The sequence below is a fragment of the Cygnus olor genome, chromosome 12, assembly GCF_009769625.2.
Source record: "Cygnus olor isolate bCygOlo1 chromosome 12, bCygOlo1.pri.v2, whole genome shotgun sequence".
NCBI lineage: Eukaryota > Metazoa > Chordata > Aves > Anseriformes > Anatidae > Cygnus > Cygnus olor.
Window position 1 is genome coordinate 9714774 of NC_049180.1, and position 15946 is coordinate 9730719.

At 36.7% G+C, this 15946-nt stretch overlaps 1 protein-coding gene across 1 annotated transcript; it reads right to left on the bottom strand.

The window, feature by feature from the left end:
- Positions 1–85: 85 nt before the first annotated feature.
- NAE1 (NEDD8 activating enzyme E1 subunit 1) lies at positions 86–14177 on the bottom strand. The gene is made up of 20 exons (XM_040571204.1): positions 13874–14177; positions 12741–12844; positions 12585–12645; positions 11633–11663; positions 10975–11046; positions 10611–10690; positions 9360–9469; positions 8910–9019; positions 8278–8340; positions 7964–8027; positions 6859–6950; positions 5525–5584; positions 5306–5439; positions 4238–4313; positions 3857–3896; positions 2719–2805; positions 1591–1683; positions 1093–1207; positions 972–1021; positions 86–317 (listed from the first exon to the last, which is right to left on the bottom strand). Exons 1-20 carry the CDS (start codon positions 13927–13929, stop codon positions 208–210), a joined length of 1608 nt encoding a protein of 535 aa, XP_040427138.1. The 5' UTR covers positions 13930–14177; the 3' UTR covers positions 86–207.
- Positions 14178–15946: the final 1769 nt, after the last annotated feature.

The window sequence follows — 15946 nt, forward strand, 5'->3', positions numbered from 1 at the left end:
CTAGATTTAAAAAAAAGGGGAATTGGGAATGATTTTATTCATCCTTAGTGGGGGAAACAAACAAAAAAAAAAACAGATAAAATCATTACAAACAAAAGAACTTTAATTTTGCAGGTAATACAGAACAGTCCAGTCAGTGGCAAACCACCACAGTATTTACAGAACACAGCAGCACAGCCTGGTGGCAACAAATGCGAGATGGTTATTCTACAGCTGGAAAGTTGCTGAAGTCTGTGACATTCCACTGTAAATATAGGTGTTATTAAAAATTACGAATTGTCCTGTAATGACTTTAATGACCTCCTGAGCAGCAGCTCCTATAAAATAAGGTAATATAGTTAGCAAGTGATACTTTAAATCCAGTAAAAAAAGCATGTTCTTTATCTAGAACTGTATACATTGGGATTGCTGGGGAAGTGCTCGCTGCAACTCCTAGTAAAAAAAAGTCTTTCAGTACTTCCAAATATAGAAGAGGCTCTGAAAGCTGTTACTTCAAAAGCCTCAAATCTAGCTTTAGATACGCTTTACTATATATAATTTCTCTGTGCACATATCTACACACAATTAAATTGTAAGCAGTCAAGATTAATTACATTTAACCATTAGTTAACCTAAAATTATCATGGTACGCATTTTCCTTTAAAATAATGTAATATATTCAATATTATTGTAAATATTCCCTTTTAAAATTACTATAGGTATTCTTTTATATAAGCCTCTTTCAAACTTTTTTTTTTTTTTTTTAAACACAACCTACTGGGATTATTTAAGTTTACTTGGTTTCTTTTACTGACTTTAAACCCTTGCTAGGAGGAGCCACAACTGGAGAATTTTGTTACATATTAGACAACGGTCTACAATTACAGTCTTTGCTCTGACAATACCAAGTCATTAAAACAGCAAGATTCTGACTCAAGCAGGTACAACTGCAGATTGCTTTGTTAGATATGGAAACACAATAGCATTCTTACCTCCCATGAAGGCAGCAATAGCATGTGGCTCAGCAGCTCCATAGCGACAACTAGACAGCAAAGTAACAGTTAGTATTTCCAGGTCAGTTTTACAAAGTGACTCTTACGACATTTTACTTACAATTCATGAACATAGTCATCTTTCACCACTACAGACAATCCATGTTCTTGTAAGAAACTTGTAAGGCATGATTTCAGTTTTCCAATATCATCTTCTACCTGATAATTGTAGACACCTGGAAAATAAATCAAACTGTTTCATCATGTAGCTTTAACACCACATTCAAAATTAATTATTTTTCTTCTGAAAAAAAAATTCTAAGCAGACTAATATATTAGACTAATAGCAATAGATAATATTTAATAATTCTGTTGATCCTACTCATGATAATGACAAACTGCAGCATAGTTGAATTAACTCATAACCCATGCAACGCATTTCAGTGGTATCAATTTATCCAAATTCCCCCCCAAATAATCTCTTTAATTTTTGCATTGTTGAAGTTGCGTTAATAAGGAAACAAAAACACAACAAATGTTATATATGGAGTTTGTAACTAGTATTGTAATAACTATTGAATTTTCGTACCTCTTATGATGACAACTGATATTAACATACCTGGATATCTACCATGCTGCTTATAAAATCTATCAACAGCCCGTAGCATCAAGTACAGCACTACTTCACTGTCTGGGTTATCCATATTGGAAACTGAAAATAGAGAAGAAGTGGTTAGCAGGTACAGATTAAAGGGAAAAATAAAGTGTTTGAATTACTTGAAATCAAGTATTTCCCCGTGTACTTAAACTGTAAAATCCTTAGATTTTTTTTCTGTTGTTAAGAAAGCTTGCCACCGAGAATGTAAATGACTGATCTAGCAGATAGTTGATTTTGACTCCAGAGCGCATGACAAAACTGTTTTGTACGTTTGATATAATTTCCGTTCAGTGAAGATACTCACATTTCAACTGACAGCTGCTATGTTAAATGGGATATTTGTTAGCTGTAATTTTGGGCTTTGAAATGCATGCTTCATACATTTAATTATGACTAATTATAAAACAGGTCTTAAATCCCTTAAGACAGTTTAGTAGTCTTCCTAAAAATTAACTACCTAAGTCTCAAAAGATACTATCAGCTAATTCAAGGAGCTTTTACCGAAGTTATCAATATTCCCAAATGTATACTTATACAAACTATATACATTTCATTTATAAATGTGTATACATTTTGTCCAAAACATTTAGAGAACTTGTATGAGCTTCATTTAAACAAGTTGTGATGATAAAAATTATTTCCAGCTTTTTTTTTTTTTTTTAATTTATGCAGATTCAAAAAAAAAGTGTTAAGTAACTAGTTTTCCCTTTATTCACATACTGAAAACCTAAACTGAGAGAGGCCAAGATAATTATTATCAAATCTTTGGTCAGGTGAAAGCACCTTTCCAGTTCTGTCAGAAATAACAGGGGTACAAAAAGAGAAGTTTAAAGAAAGACAATGTTTTATGTATGTGCTACCAAAAAAAATGGAAAAAATTAAATATGCATTACTCTGTAACTTCATTTTTGAACTTTCAAAAATCAAAATGAAATCAACATCCTACAGTTAACAAAAACATAATTCTAACTGATGCCAAATTATAAAACTGCACAATGAAATAATATATTTAACATGCAATTCTTTCTGATCACAAAACCATTCAAGTTGAAAACACAGTTAAAGTACACACCATAAAGGAGTACTTACTTATTTCATCCTTGTTAAAAGTGTTTAAACCATACTCTTCAGACAGAGATCTACACCTCACTACTCGAAGAAAAGCTGAGTTGCTGCCTAAGCAGAAAATGCAGAAAGACGAGCATTACTGACTTGAACGCATCATCAATTACTAAATCTATAAATCTTATCTCTGATCTGTAAAACATTGTTAAACAATACAATGATGAGTTTGTCTTGAATCCGTTTCTTCTTGTAGCTCAGTGATAACATCTATCAGACTACACTTAGGTCTATATATTTGCAGAAATACTTTGTGCTTATTTGCTTCCACATTCTAAGCATAACTGTTGTGTTATCTAACAGCTACGTGTAACAGCTCACAGCGTGTGCATCTCTTTTACAGCAATTCATCAGTTACAGCCATCAGCTTCTGCTGTAAATGAACAGATTCTCCATCTTCCACCATATCTACCACTATCTCACATATTCTCAATTAATATTTTAACTACATCCATGAACAAATAAAGGTTCTCCTCCACTATCACGGCAATGAACCAACCCAATGTGCACCTACAACCTGGCACTCAAAACAAATTAGTAACTTCTAAGAGATGCTTAAAAATTCCAGCAAGTGATATGTAAATACAGCATGTTCTTGGCTACGTGCTTACAGGAAAGCTCTCCAGTTGTGAGGAGACTTACTCAGGCTGCTCCATAGACACATGAATATATCCATAACACATAACTGCCATAAGCAGTACTATTCCCTGAATCATTGTTTTACCTTTTCAGACTACAAGAAGTGTACGAAGCCTACACTCGGAAGTCTGCATCACAGAATGTACAACAGTGATTAGGTAATAATTACAGAAAGTAGAGGCTAGGCAATAATTACAGAGAGTAGAGGCTATCTACTACCTGTTGTTTGGACCTGAAAAAAATATTCCATCTTTTTCTAAAGCCAACCTTTACAGACTCACTTTTGAAAGATGCTGAGCTTGTTCTCTACACTAAAGATGATGAATGCAACGGCTAAGCACATGGCTGGAAAGTTCAACTACTGACCTACCAATTAATAGCTACGTTATCATTCGGAAGTTTTTTGTTTGTTTGTTTAGTATTTCATCATGTGCAAAACACTGCAATAGAATCCAAGCATACTCACAAAGTAATTTCAGTTCTCTTTCTGAAATTGACTCAGGTGCCTAGAACAGAAAATACACTGGTTCCAGTACAATACAATGAGCAGACAATTCATGTTTTCAGGTATACTAATACACTCATTGTGATATTAACTACTCATTCTTGTAAAAAGGGCTATCTTAAAATTGTAAATAATATAGCTGTTTATGTATTTTGCTTTTATTTTATATGACCAAATCAAAAGTGATAAATAGAACAGACCACAAATATTGTATCTCATTAGAACTTAAGGGAATGAGATAATTAAGCTCTCTTTTCATATCCATCTCTTGGCTTATTTCTTTACAGAATGTCAGGAAAAAGTATTTCTGCCCTATCAGAAGCGGCCTACATTTGTAATTACCTTGCCTAGGGATTGTAACAATTTAGCAGCATGGTTACCCACAGCAGAAATATCCTTCTTCGCTTTTTCACGGTACCTGTCAATAATAAAATATTCTTAATTACAGCATAGAATTATCATCTTAGACTTCACAGAGAAATCCATTTCCTCCTGTTTTATATTATAAGATACATGCACCATGAATGAAAACAAGCTATCTGAAGATCATGAATGCACTTATATTCCTGTATGACTACTCAGCAGGACTGAGCTGTTCACTAAATTAACGGCTTACAAGCTACATGCATAAATATTCTAGAAACCAGTTCGTATAAAAAAAACACTATTACAAACAGTTGGAAGAAGATTAAGTAAAGTATGAGAACAGCAGCTACGCATCCTTTATTGGGCATGAAGTATTTTAAGAGTTTCTGAAGATACAGTACAATGTAATAAAGTCTTCTTGGCCCAATAATTTACGTAATATCCATGATGCACAGGAATAGTAAGTTTATGGTGAGGATACATGCCTTCAAAGACGGCCTTCCTAAAATCTTGATCCATGCTGATGCTGCTTAGTATTTATAGTTAATATTCAATCACCAAGTCGTTGCCCTTGCTTACCTACTGAGTGATGCCTTCAAATGAGATTTATTAGAATTACATATTTAGAATTAATTATCTAGGAAACAGTTATCTAGGAAATTAGAATTTCTGTAACCAGGCTGACAATCATATTGAGGAAAAAAAAAGAGGCTGTGTTTAATCAGTGATCTACTTTAAGCAAATGTTCCGGACTGCAGTAGCTAGACTATGGGATCTACTGTCTGCAGGAACATCTTTATTAGATTTGAAATGAAGAAACGTGATCTGTTATTACCTAGCCTCAGGAAACTGGCACATATGAAAGAGTCGGGCCCTGGTTCCATACAGCAGATAACATTTGCTGCAGACAGGAGCAGGTAGGCCCAGTCTGCAGGGCTTCCCCAGCTGCTCTTCATCCCCCCCTTTTTTTTTTTTTGAACACAGGTCTGAAATCATCACCCTTTAGTATCATTAGTTGCTTTTCGAGAAAAAATGGATACTTACACATTTTGCAATCTGATAAATTTATTGGAGTCTGCTATCATATCAGGAATAGTGCCCCGGACAGGTAAGCTTCCTTGCCCCTCATTTGCCACAAACTCCTTCAGAGCTCGAACCAAAACCCAGAAGGAGGGTGACTGCAAATGAACAATAAAGTTATGTATACCATGTTATTTGTAATGCTTTTTCTACAATTAACTCTTACCTTTAATTACTCATTACCTGCTCTGTGAGATTTGTGCAGCAATCATCATTAAAAATTGCTTCAATACATCTTGGAATCTATGGAAAAAATAAATTGGGTTTATTTACTTGACTTAACTTCTTGAATTACATCAATACTCATTACACTGGAGATCCAACCCAAGTGATCTCAGAGTTTGGTACTAACATATTGCTTGAACCTTTGGCAGTCAGTGCTTCTCAGACACATTCAAAAAAATCACTGCATGAGAACAAGACACCTACTTCTGATCAAGATCATTACAAACAATTTTTCCATATTTATATCTTCTACGTGGAAGAGTTTAAAAACAAAGAGTGGTCGCACCATCAGCGCAAGGTATTAACAGTTGCAGCTGCCCATCCTACCTAGGAGAGGCAGAGCAGCCAAAAAAAATTAGAAAGTGAAGAGGAGGCTGCAAAAGTGAGAGTGACTCCTTAACTGCTGCAGTTCAGAGTCTGGCACAAATCAAAATAAATCAGTAATATCCTGGAAAGCGGACTATAGAAAGCTACTACAGTAGCTCAGATGCCAGCACAAAATTTTACCTGCTGCCTTCTTGGTAGGCTTGAATGTCCAAACAAGTATCAGCACAGTTGAAATAAAAATGGAATGTAACCTATGAAGATTGACAGAATGTGATTTGACTCCACATAGCTTTTGCAGCTTATCATGGATGACAGATTAAGGTAAATTTTAAACCGTGAGTTACTACTGCAGGATTAGATACAGGCAACAATGAAAACCTCACTTCTAATATTTTTAGGCTTGATAAGTTTATGAAAGGAATATCATATAACTTCTCCAAGAGGAAAGTACTGAATTTCCTGAGTCAGAAGTCTTTTGCAGCCCAATTTCTATACGCAATAAATGCTGCAGTGAGCAGCTTCAATATAGCATAACTTCAAGCACTCTCTTTCTCCTAGCAATGTATTTAAATCGGACATCATCCACGCTCATGACTACTAATTTTGTGTAATTATACCAGGCCACCTACTGGATTTTCCTCCACGAATTAAAGTGTAAAAGTTTAAGACAGCAATACACTGCTAATGAACTCTGGTTGCTGACTCATTCTATCCTTAAATTAAAGTCATCATGAAGGAAACGGAGCTTCCTTGCATGAACAAGCAAAATTAGGAGTTTTCATAAGCTACAGTGCCACCTAGTCTAGGTCTATTTTATTGCACTTAATTTCAATTTTCAGGTTGTACTAATGCCATTTTAATTAAATATCGATGTTGCAACAGAATTCATCCTAAAAGTGAGTATGTTCTGAAAAAATAAGGTGTTTGAAATTTCTTTAAGCATATCATATAAATGTTTATTTCACCTTTGTAGTACTTAATGCTGAGTTCACATTTTTTATAGCTTCTTCAAAGTTTTCCTCATCTTCTGGGATCCCATTTTCATTCTTTAAGATACCTTATTGAAGGAAAAAAAACAAAAAACACACACACCACAATTCCCTGAATTACGTCTCATCATTTAGGTCTTACCAACAGAACAGATTGGTTTTGGATCTGTCTGTGGCATAATGACACATCAACAAAAAATGGATTATCACCAAGATATACTGATAAAACTAAAAAGCAATTTAACTCTCCTTCCCACACCCAATCTTTCTATGTGTGTGCGTGCATGTGAGCCACTTACGCTAAGGTGCCCCATTATGCTTTTGAACTCATACAGCAATTCCAATCAGGAAAAGGACTCCACTAAAAACTTCACCAAAGCTAATCACTATTTTTCAAGCAGATCAGTTCCCTAACATAAACTAGGGATGAAAACGACAGAACCACTCTTAGAAGCAGCTTGCACACAGGTCATCTTTAAATGATGATATTCCAAAACTGTAAAGTTTTAATTATACAACCATTTAAGACAATATATTTCTAGATCTCAAAAAAGTCTCAATTTTAGCAACTGCAAGAGGTATTAAATTTAAAAATCTGAATAAATGAAGTCTGTTCACGGACTACACTATATTCAGTAGCCTACATGATCTCTCTCTTGACTAGTCATTTAGGACTGCAACAACTACCAACAATTTGATGGGCCAACTGACCAACTAAATACTTCCGGTTAGTAAGTCAGCATCAAAAGCCACTCACTGCCCTCTTTATCACATTTTCAATGTTGATAATTAGCATTTTCAACAGAATTTTCTCAGTGCCTCTCCTCCCATTCAAATGAAAACATACTGTATCTTAAACAGTGAATAGTATGGAACACCGTCAAGATGTATTTATAAGCAAATTAGGGTTCTTAAGATCCATCTGTATGAAGTTATCATGTAGCAGAAGAATCACATTGTATATGTCAGCAAATTTTTTTTAACTTAACCCTGAGAGAACTTCTGATTATTTTTCAAATATTGCCTTATATATTTCTGCCAGTATTAAAAAAAAAAAAAAAAGACTCTTAGGAGGTATTACCTTGCCGAATCAGTTGTCTGAAGGCTTCTTTTTCTTTGTAACTCTTAGGCAACTGATCACTTTTCTAAATTTAAAAACACAAAAAGAGTTTGTCTTAAAAATATCTACTAAACTCGTGGTGTTCATACTGTTGAACTTTAGGAGTCTGTTAAGGTTCACATACATTCATTTGTATTTCACTTAGTAATATTTTTATGCTTCCATCTTGTTTTGTTTTGCACATATTGCCAAAATAATAATCTGGTTTAGAAAAGACAACTCTGTAGTAGTAGTAACAACGACAAACTGATTCCTTATCCTGTTTTGCAACATACCTCGTTGAACCATTTTGTTAGATACTTGGCTACAATCACAATCCATGGAGTGTGGCTATGGTCCTGTAATTGAAAAGCAGAGAAATTGTTGTCAAGTTTAGAAGAGATAAAAACAGGAAACGAATTAAGAACTTATTTTCATTATAAACTTGTAACATCCTTTCTACTATTTTACAACACTGGACATGTTCTGGATTTTGATTCTGAAATAACATCCTCTAAATTCTAAAAAACAAATTGTTATTCCTCTGCTTTAAGACAAGTGTAGATGAGCCAAGTTCTCCCGTATTTTTCTGAAGCACAACTTAACATCATGTACAAATATCCACATCGCAAAGCTCTGCAGCAGTAAAGCAGTAATTGATCATAAAGAACGGGAGGAGGGGGGTAGAGGAGAAATCAATCTAAAGACAAATTGTCCTTCAGTATTCTTAAGACCTTCCCCCTTGCTTAAGATTGAAATACAGACTGTAATATCTGGGCCAAAAGCAGTACCTCGTGACTGATTCTCCTGTTGCCTCTGCTCAGATGAGATGCATCACCAAAAAAGTCATCTGCTAAGAGGCATTTTCATAGAATCCGTTTTGTGTCTGCACCTGTCTTAGAGACCATAGTGTAAACCACATACCAACCTTTTTGTCCATATGATCCAAGTCATAAGACTGAATGTGTTCGCTCAGTTCTGGAAATGGCTTGTCCAGTCTCAGATCTTCCAATGCATTGTCAGGATGAGATTCAACAACTGCAAAAGAAGTTATACGATGCATTTCAGCTTTATGCCCAGCCCTCAAAACACAGCTATATACCAAACATAGTGCATCACCTGCTTGTTTAACTGTTAGATTCTCAAAGTGTTTCATGTAGGCTAAGTTTAATGTCAGAAGATAACCTCCAATACTATCTGTTGCAGTCCATAGTTTCTATGCATTTTTCAAAGAATGCTGGTGAGGAACTGCAAACCGTAGAAGACTTAGGAGATACTAAATACCTCACAAAATAAAGTTGAAATAAGTGACATTACATTTAGAAGCTTTACACTTTTTAGAAAAATCTTGATCTCAAAAAAAATAAATAAATCTAACCTGGATGTTCTTTGATGATGACTCTCATGTAACCAACCAGCCCATAAGTCCTACAGACCAGCAGAGGAACATTAGAATTCCAGAGAAGTTCAGCTAAACGTAGCAACGTACTGTAAGGAAAAATATGTTTTTTTTTTTTCAGATATATAATAGAACAATAGCCGCAAAGTTAACTCTTGTACAAGTTACTTGTATAAGAAGTTTTCTACGAGAGTATTCCACTATCATTATTATGATTTTAAGCACGTGATCAAACTTCTGACGGAGAGTAATTTTACACATGAATTTAACATAGACTGGTCATATGTTTATCCATTGTCTTACTCGTATTTAACTCTATTGTTCCAATGCTCTGAATGTTAATTAAGTAGAAAATTTTTCAGTGAGTTGTGAAAGAAGAAAACAAGTTAGATATGTTTATTGCAGACAAACGTAACTTCTGGTAGAGGCAATTTAAATCAGAGGTTTTTAAATAGCACATAAGAAATGCTTTTAATTCCCAAATGCGTGCATGCAAGGATCACTTTACTAAGAAACCGGTCGGTTCTTAATTCCTATTGCTTTTACGTAAGCAGGCAGGGGGTGGGAGGGGAATGAGTTAAGTATGAACAGCTACTTCCTTGCAAAAGCAAGATAAAACAATTCATCTATCCAGCAACCTCTTTCCCCTGTGGAGGAAGCCTGTCTACAGTAACAGAAGCATGCTCTTCTCCCCCAAGCATTTTGATGCTATGAGAACTGTCATTTTTCAGTTGTATTTTTTATTGGAAGGCAGCATGAGAGACCACAGGTTAAAAAAATTCAAGAACATCGGGTCTTATTGAAGTTTATCTATGCAATATTATTATGTAGGTAAAACAGAGCGAGTGATATGATAAACAACAAAATGTAAATGACAAAATACATTTGCAAAAATCCAAAGGTATCACAGACCCTGCTATCTGTTAGGTTTTACATAATTGGAATAACTGTTATAGCAACTTTGGACCAGAAACAATTTCCACTACATAAGAGTAGTTGACACAAACAGCAGAAAGCACCTAAAAGTCAGTCAAGGATCTGAACAAGATCTGCAACTAAATATCAACATATAGAAAGGTCCATTGAAAAATACAGTCATTTATTATAACTTTCCTTCACAATGGAAGAGTTTTGTTTTGCCTATTTTTTCCTGCAAGAACATAGCTGCAGTTGAAACCTGCTTTTACCACTGAATGAAGACAAAAGAAACAATTTGAAGTGATTCTTTACCTTTCTGGTAGTTGTGTTGCAACCACTAAGTTAAACCGATTGAAAAAGGAAGGGTCATTGTCTAGAAGTTTTTCTGGACTCTGAACAGTAGAGAAAAGTATGTCAGGAAACATGACAAAAATTTCTGATAAAGTCTTTTCAACACTGAATGTAAAATGTTCAGTGAAATCTACCGTATTATAATGAAATTTCAAAATAATACTTAAAATTGACTTTTATCAAATAAATTAACATCTTCAAATGTCATTTTATCACAAAGCTATTTAAACTGCATTACTACAAACACAACACGTAGTTATCATTTCACAGTCTTCACAATGTAAAGTAAAGGAAAAAAAAATCTATAAAATACTTTAAGACAGACCTCTTCCACAAAGTTTCCAGAAACATCGTTATTCAATTCCTGCAAAAGCTCAGTGGCACTCTGGGCGCGACTCTGTTTTGGAACAACAAAGATGTTATTTAACTTCTTGAAACTCAGTTTATATCAGTACTACATATAATAAATGGTAAACAGACTTCTTCATAAGCTAAGATATTCCATGCCTTGTTTGCAAAAAAAAAAATAAATCCCATAACAGCAGACAATTGTTTAAGACTATTTTTAGTAATGCTTTTAAAACAAAAGTTATGTGATGGCTATTTATTAATTTCCAGGTTCGTTCGAGAACTTTTAGGAGTTACTCGTGCTTTTTGTATTCTTCTGTCCGGGTGATTCCTCCTTGCCCCCTGCTCCTTCACCCCTCTGTTCTGAGCCTTACTCCAACAACTGCAATTCTCTTCCACTTTACACTTCCGACGATATTCTTAACCAGATCCTGTTATTTTTTTCATTCAGTCTTGACAGAACTGAGCTTTTCTTCTCACTTACAATGAATGAAACATTAATCTCTTAATTAAAGAATATAGGGATTTTAACCTATACATATGTTTTGGGCATTAATTACAACACTACATTTGAGTACATACTCAATCCATTCATTCTTTCAATATACCTAAAATGACATTTATTACATCCTTACCTGACCAATATGGCTTTTTTGTAGAAAAAAACTGAAAAGAAAAAAAAAAAAACATTTTGAAAAAAACAACATGAAGCTACCTTCTGTAGTGCAGACTATGTTGTTGACTCTCATATTAAAAAAAAAAAAAACTTCCCCTTTAAATCTGCTTTCCTCCTCCCTGCTTTATTATATTCTCCTCATGATCAGTTTGTTAAGGAAAATTTTCACTACCTGAGCCACCAATCTGAAAAATAAGACATGCCAAACTCCTCTAGAAGCCAGGATCATACTACAGATTCATTTTCACTAGGCTCATTAAAGAGCCATTAGTACTCATTTCTTCGTGTAACAGAATATCCTTACCCCACATTTAACCCGGCAAGTAGACAGATATTTTGGGGTATGTACCCGAACTGTAAGAGAAAGTTATCTAAAATTATTACAGATCAAAAGTAATTTGTTAATCTGTAATAAGTTTCTTATCCTATCCCCAGCTGCACACCTTTCAAAGCTATGGAAGCTAAGGAAATATCAGTCATAGTTTCACAATGGTAAACTAATGAAAAATAACATTTTGTCACCACAACTGTTATGCCACTAAGGAAAATAACTTTAACCATGCTGAAATGCAAGCAAATCTTACTCACGTCTCAGGGACAGCAAACAAGTTATTAAAAAATATTTTTATACTGAGCAGACCATTGCCTTTATAAACTGGACATATGAAGCAAATAGATCTGTAAGGTACAATAACAGCAGCTAAAGAAAAAAAGCAAAACTCAGCTAACATCAAACTGCTGATCACATATGCTGTATACATCACAAACATCAAAGAAAAAGAAGACTTGGAGCAAAATATGGAGGTTTAGCATTATGAAGAATTTTATGTAACTTTAAAAGCATGGAGATGAAACTACTTAGGGAATTCTGCTAGTTCTCAATTTGTTTAAGAAGCCAGTAACAAACCTACTTATTTCCAACATCTTCTCCAGAGACCCGATTTCCATCCACAATTGTAAATGAACCAATACCTTGGAGGAAAAAAAAAAATACTGTGAATAACTAGGCATTATGAACTTACTATCAGCTATACTACAACACAAATATAGAACTAACATTTACTTACCTGGTAGCACCAAGTTTTTGAGTATTTCAGTTCCTGTGGCTGTTGCATTTATCACACAAACATGGGCAGATTCTAAAGCTTCTTGTCCATGATCACCCCACAATCTATATTGGGATAAAAACAGAAGCACTCTGTGTTTAATTCTCCATAGTAAAGTGATTATAAAAAAAAGAAAAAAGAATTGAACGATCACAAGTGGAGGCTAGCATACTATTTTCCATTTGCCGTTGAGAAGGGCTAACTAGCATCAAGTAAAATAAACTTTCTTTCAGACCTCAAACTGTCTAAAGAACAAATCTAATTTATTGCTGATTCATTTTCTCTGTCCTTACACTCTGCACCAGACAAACGTACACACCTTTTCCTACTGCAACATACTTAGTTTTTTAAAAAACACAATGGGTCAAAACACTCCTTAAGCAAAGTTTGTCCTTGGGAGAAAAAAACTAAAACTGAATGCTTTTTCCTAAGTTTCACTATAAATGATGTACTTAATGAATGCTTTTTTTGTAAGTTTCACTATAAATGAGGTAATTCTATAATCTGAGAGGGTGCAAGGCACAGAAATGTACAGGCAGCTTGGCGAACAGCCTGGAGGAGTTGCTTGGTTAGGCAACGCACTTAAAACATCAATAATCCTCAGGCTGAAACCGTGGCTCCGCTGTCCTGACTCACAACCCCCCCGACCTCATAGGGGCCGGGATTTTACTCTCTTCACATGCAGAAAACTTCCTGAAGACAGAGAGGAGGCATTAAAACCTCTGTGAGATTTCCAGACGCGTGCAAGGCACAGGGAATTACACCCACCCAGGCTCGCCACGCCCCCGGACTGGGCTGGTTCCAGCCCCAGCCGCCCTTTCCCCAGCCCACTCGGTTCCTTTCTGCCTGCTCCCCGGGGCCGGGACGAAGGCTCCCTCGGCAGCACGGCGGCGGGACGGGCACCCGCCTCGAACCCCAAGCCCCGCCTCAGCCCCCTGCCCTCCGCGGGCACGTCCCTGGCGGCCGCCCCTCGCCTGCTGAGGGGCCGCGGCCGCTCTAACGGGGCCGCCGGAGCGGCTGCAGGCCGCTGCGAGAAGCGGGGCGAGGCAGGGCCGAGGCCGAGCCCCGCGGAGGCCGTGTGGGCGCGGCGCTACCTGAGCTGCCGGTCGTATCGCTGCTCCTTCAGGCTGGCCCGACCCGGCTGCGCCATGGCGGCCCGCTACCGCGATGCGCAGGCGCGGCCGAGCGGCGGGAGGCGGCCCGCGGAGGCGGTGACGGGGCGGGGGTGAGGGGAGACATCGGCGGGTCCGGTTGTGGGCTGGGGTCGTCACTGAGCGTCCCGGCGTGCTGGCGCCGAAGCCCGCAGGCGGAAGCGCTCCGGTGGGCACGGGGGGTCTGCCTCGTCCGGCCGGAGGCTGAGGAGAGGCGCCCTCCGCTGCTCAACTGAAAAGAAAATGTATTCTGACAGGAAAAGCCGGAGTCAGCTGTGTCCGTGTACTTCTGTCACGGAAGTCATTCCATATAGGATCAGTACAGATCATACCAAAAAGACAAAATTTTTCATCTTTAAGCGTTTCAAACCAACACTTGTAAGTAAATTCCAACAAGAGAGGCCCCTGAATGTGTGCACTTTTCCAGTATCGGTTACCTCACAGAAGCTGTTACATTACACTTATCCTGCTGCTCTTTAGTACCTTTACTACTATTTATCCACTGGAACAAAATATACAACAGTGCAATTACAACCTAGGGTTATATACTTTGCCGATGACATTGTGATGCACTCCAGTGCTTCCTCTTTTTTTTTTTTTTTTTTTTTTCCCATGTACAGCACCTCCTCTAAAGTTCACTTTTTCTCAGGCTTTGTGTTTGTTCTGTCACAGTAAATCCTTCCTTCTGTTGAGGTCTCAGTGACTGTTGGAATATTTAGTAGGGCTCGTTCTGTTCTTGCTAACTGCTACAATCATATGGTTTCAAATGTTCAAGCCACAAATTACAAGAATTACTCTTTCAGACTCAGTTCAAAAATGTAGTCCCTTGTTCTGGAGTTCTGCCATAAAGCAGCTTTAAAAGTTAGGGATGAGTCCCAGCAAAAAATGACAGGTGAAGGCTGGGAAACTCCTAGGGACCAGGTACCCAGTTCCTCTTTTTCTGCACCACTTTGCCTGTCATTCCAAAGGAAAACCTTCTTTCCTCTTGGCCCTCTTTTAACTGTTCTTTTCCATGTTTTAGTCAAGCTCTTGTGTTTGCAAGTAAACATTTGAGAATATAAAATTTGAAATTTATATTGTCAATCAAAAACTGTAGGCAGTCACTTTTTTGTTCAAATAAAGTACTAAAAAGTGAAAAAAATCTGGAATGAGTCTGTTTTTTGATGTTTGATGTTGCAGTACCCGCTCGTGTTTATATTTACATTTAAAGTATTTTTGTGCAGTTTTTGGATTCATTATAAATGACTTTAATTCGTACATAAAGAGCAGATATCACCTTATTATAACTCTGATTTGGAAACTGGCAGCATTAGTAATGGCAATGTAAGAAGAGAGATGAGCTGTCTGGATAAACTAGATACTCTCAAGAACCTGAGGTGTAGACAAGCCTGGGGGTGATGAATGTTTTAACACTTCATCTGCTCCTGTCTTCTGTACTCCAAAGGCTCTAGGGTGAGCAGCTTGTATCCAAACTGATTGTATTTCTGTCTTATTTTGTTAATAGGCAATGGCACATCTGACGCATTCGTATGTATTAAATAAAGAAGGCACACAGCAAGTTGTCCAAATGTGTGTTGCTGTCATTGGAGGTAGCCAATATCAACAGTCATCAGGATTACAGAATGATCTGGTATACGTATATCCAGCAGTGTTGCTCTAGCTTTAAGGAAAACTTAATTTTTGCCTCAAAAAGAAAAAAAAACAATGGGGGAGGACATCAAATACTGTGTATATACTTAACTATATATTTGATATAGCTATAATTCATAGGTAAATTTTTATTCAGGCTGATTTTATCTTTCAGGCACTGTCACTCCTCTTTTTCACCCTTCTTAAATCTAACTATTAAAACCTCCATTATGTGGAGTCCACTTCCTGTCATGCTGCCAGTATGTTTCCTCTATTCTTGTCATTCCCCCTTTGAAATACACATATTTAGCCATCTATGTGGTTTTGAATGTAAGGAGATGAAGGGGAAGTGTTGAACGGTATCAAACACACGTAGCCATTTGGCCA

What these genes read in the sequence shown, in the direction of transcription:
- NAE1 (XM_040571204.1), bottom strand. Translation starts at nt 13,929, where the DNA reads ATGGCGCAGCCGGGTCGGGCCAGCCTGAAGGAGCAGCGATACGACCGG. An exon ending in CAGCATTAAGTACTACAAAG is followed by an intron (nt 5,585 to 6,858) that starts GTGAAATAAACA and finishes TTTTTTCCATAG; the next exon opens with ATTCCAAGATGTATTGAAGC. An exon ending in TATTGCTGCCTTCATGGGAG is followed by an intron (nt 318 to 971) that starts GTAAGAATGCTA and finishes CTTATTTTATAG; the next exon opens with GAGCTGCTGCTCAGGAGGTC.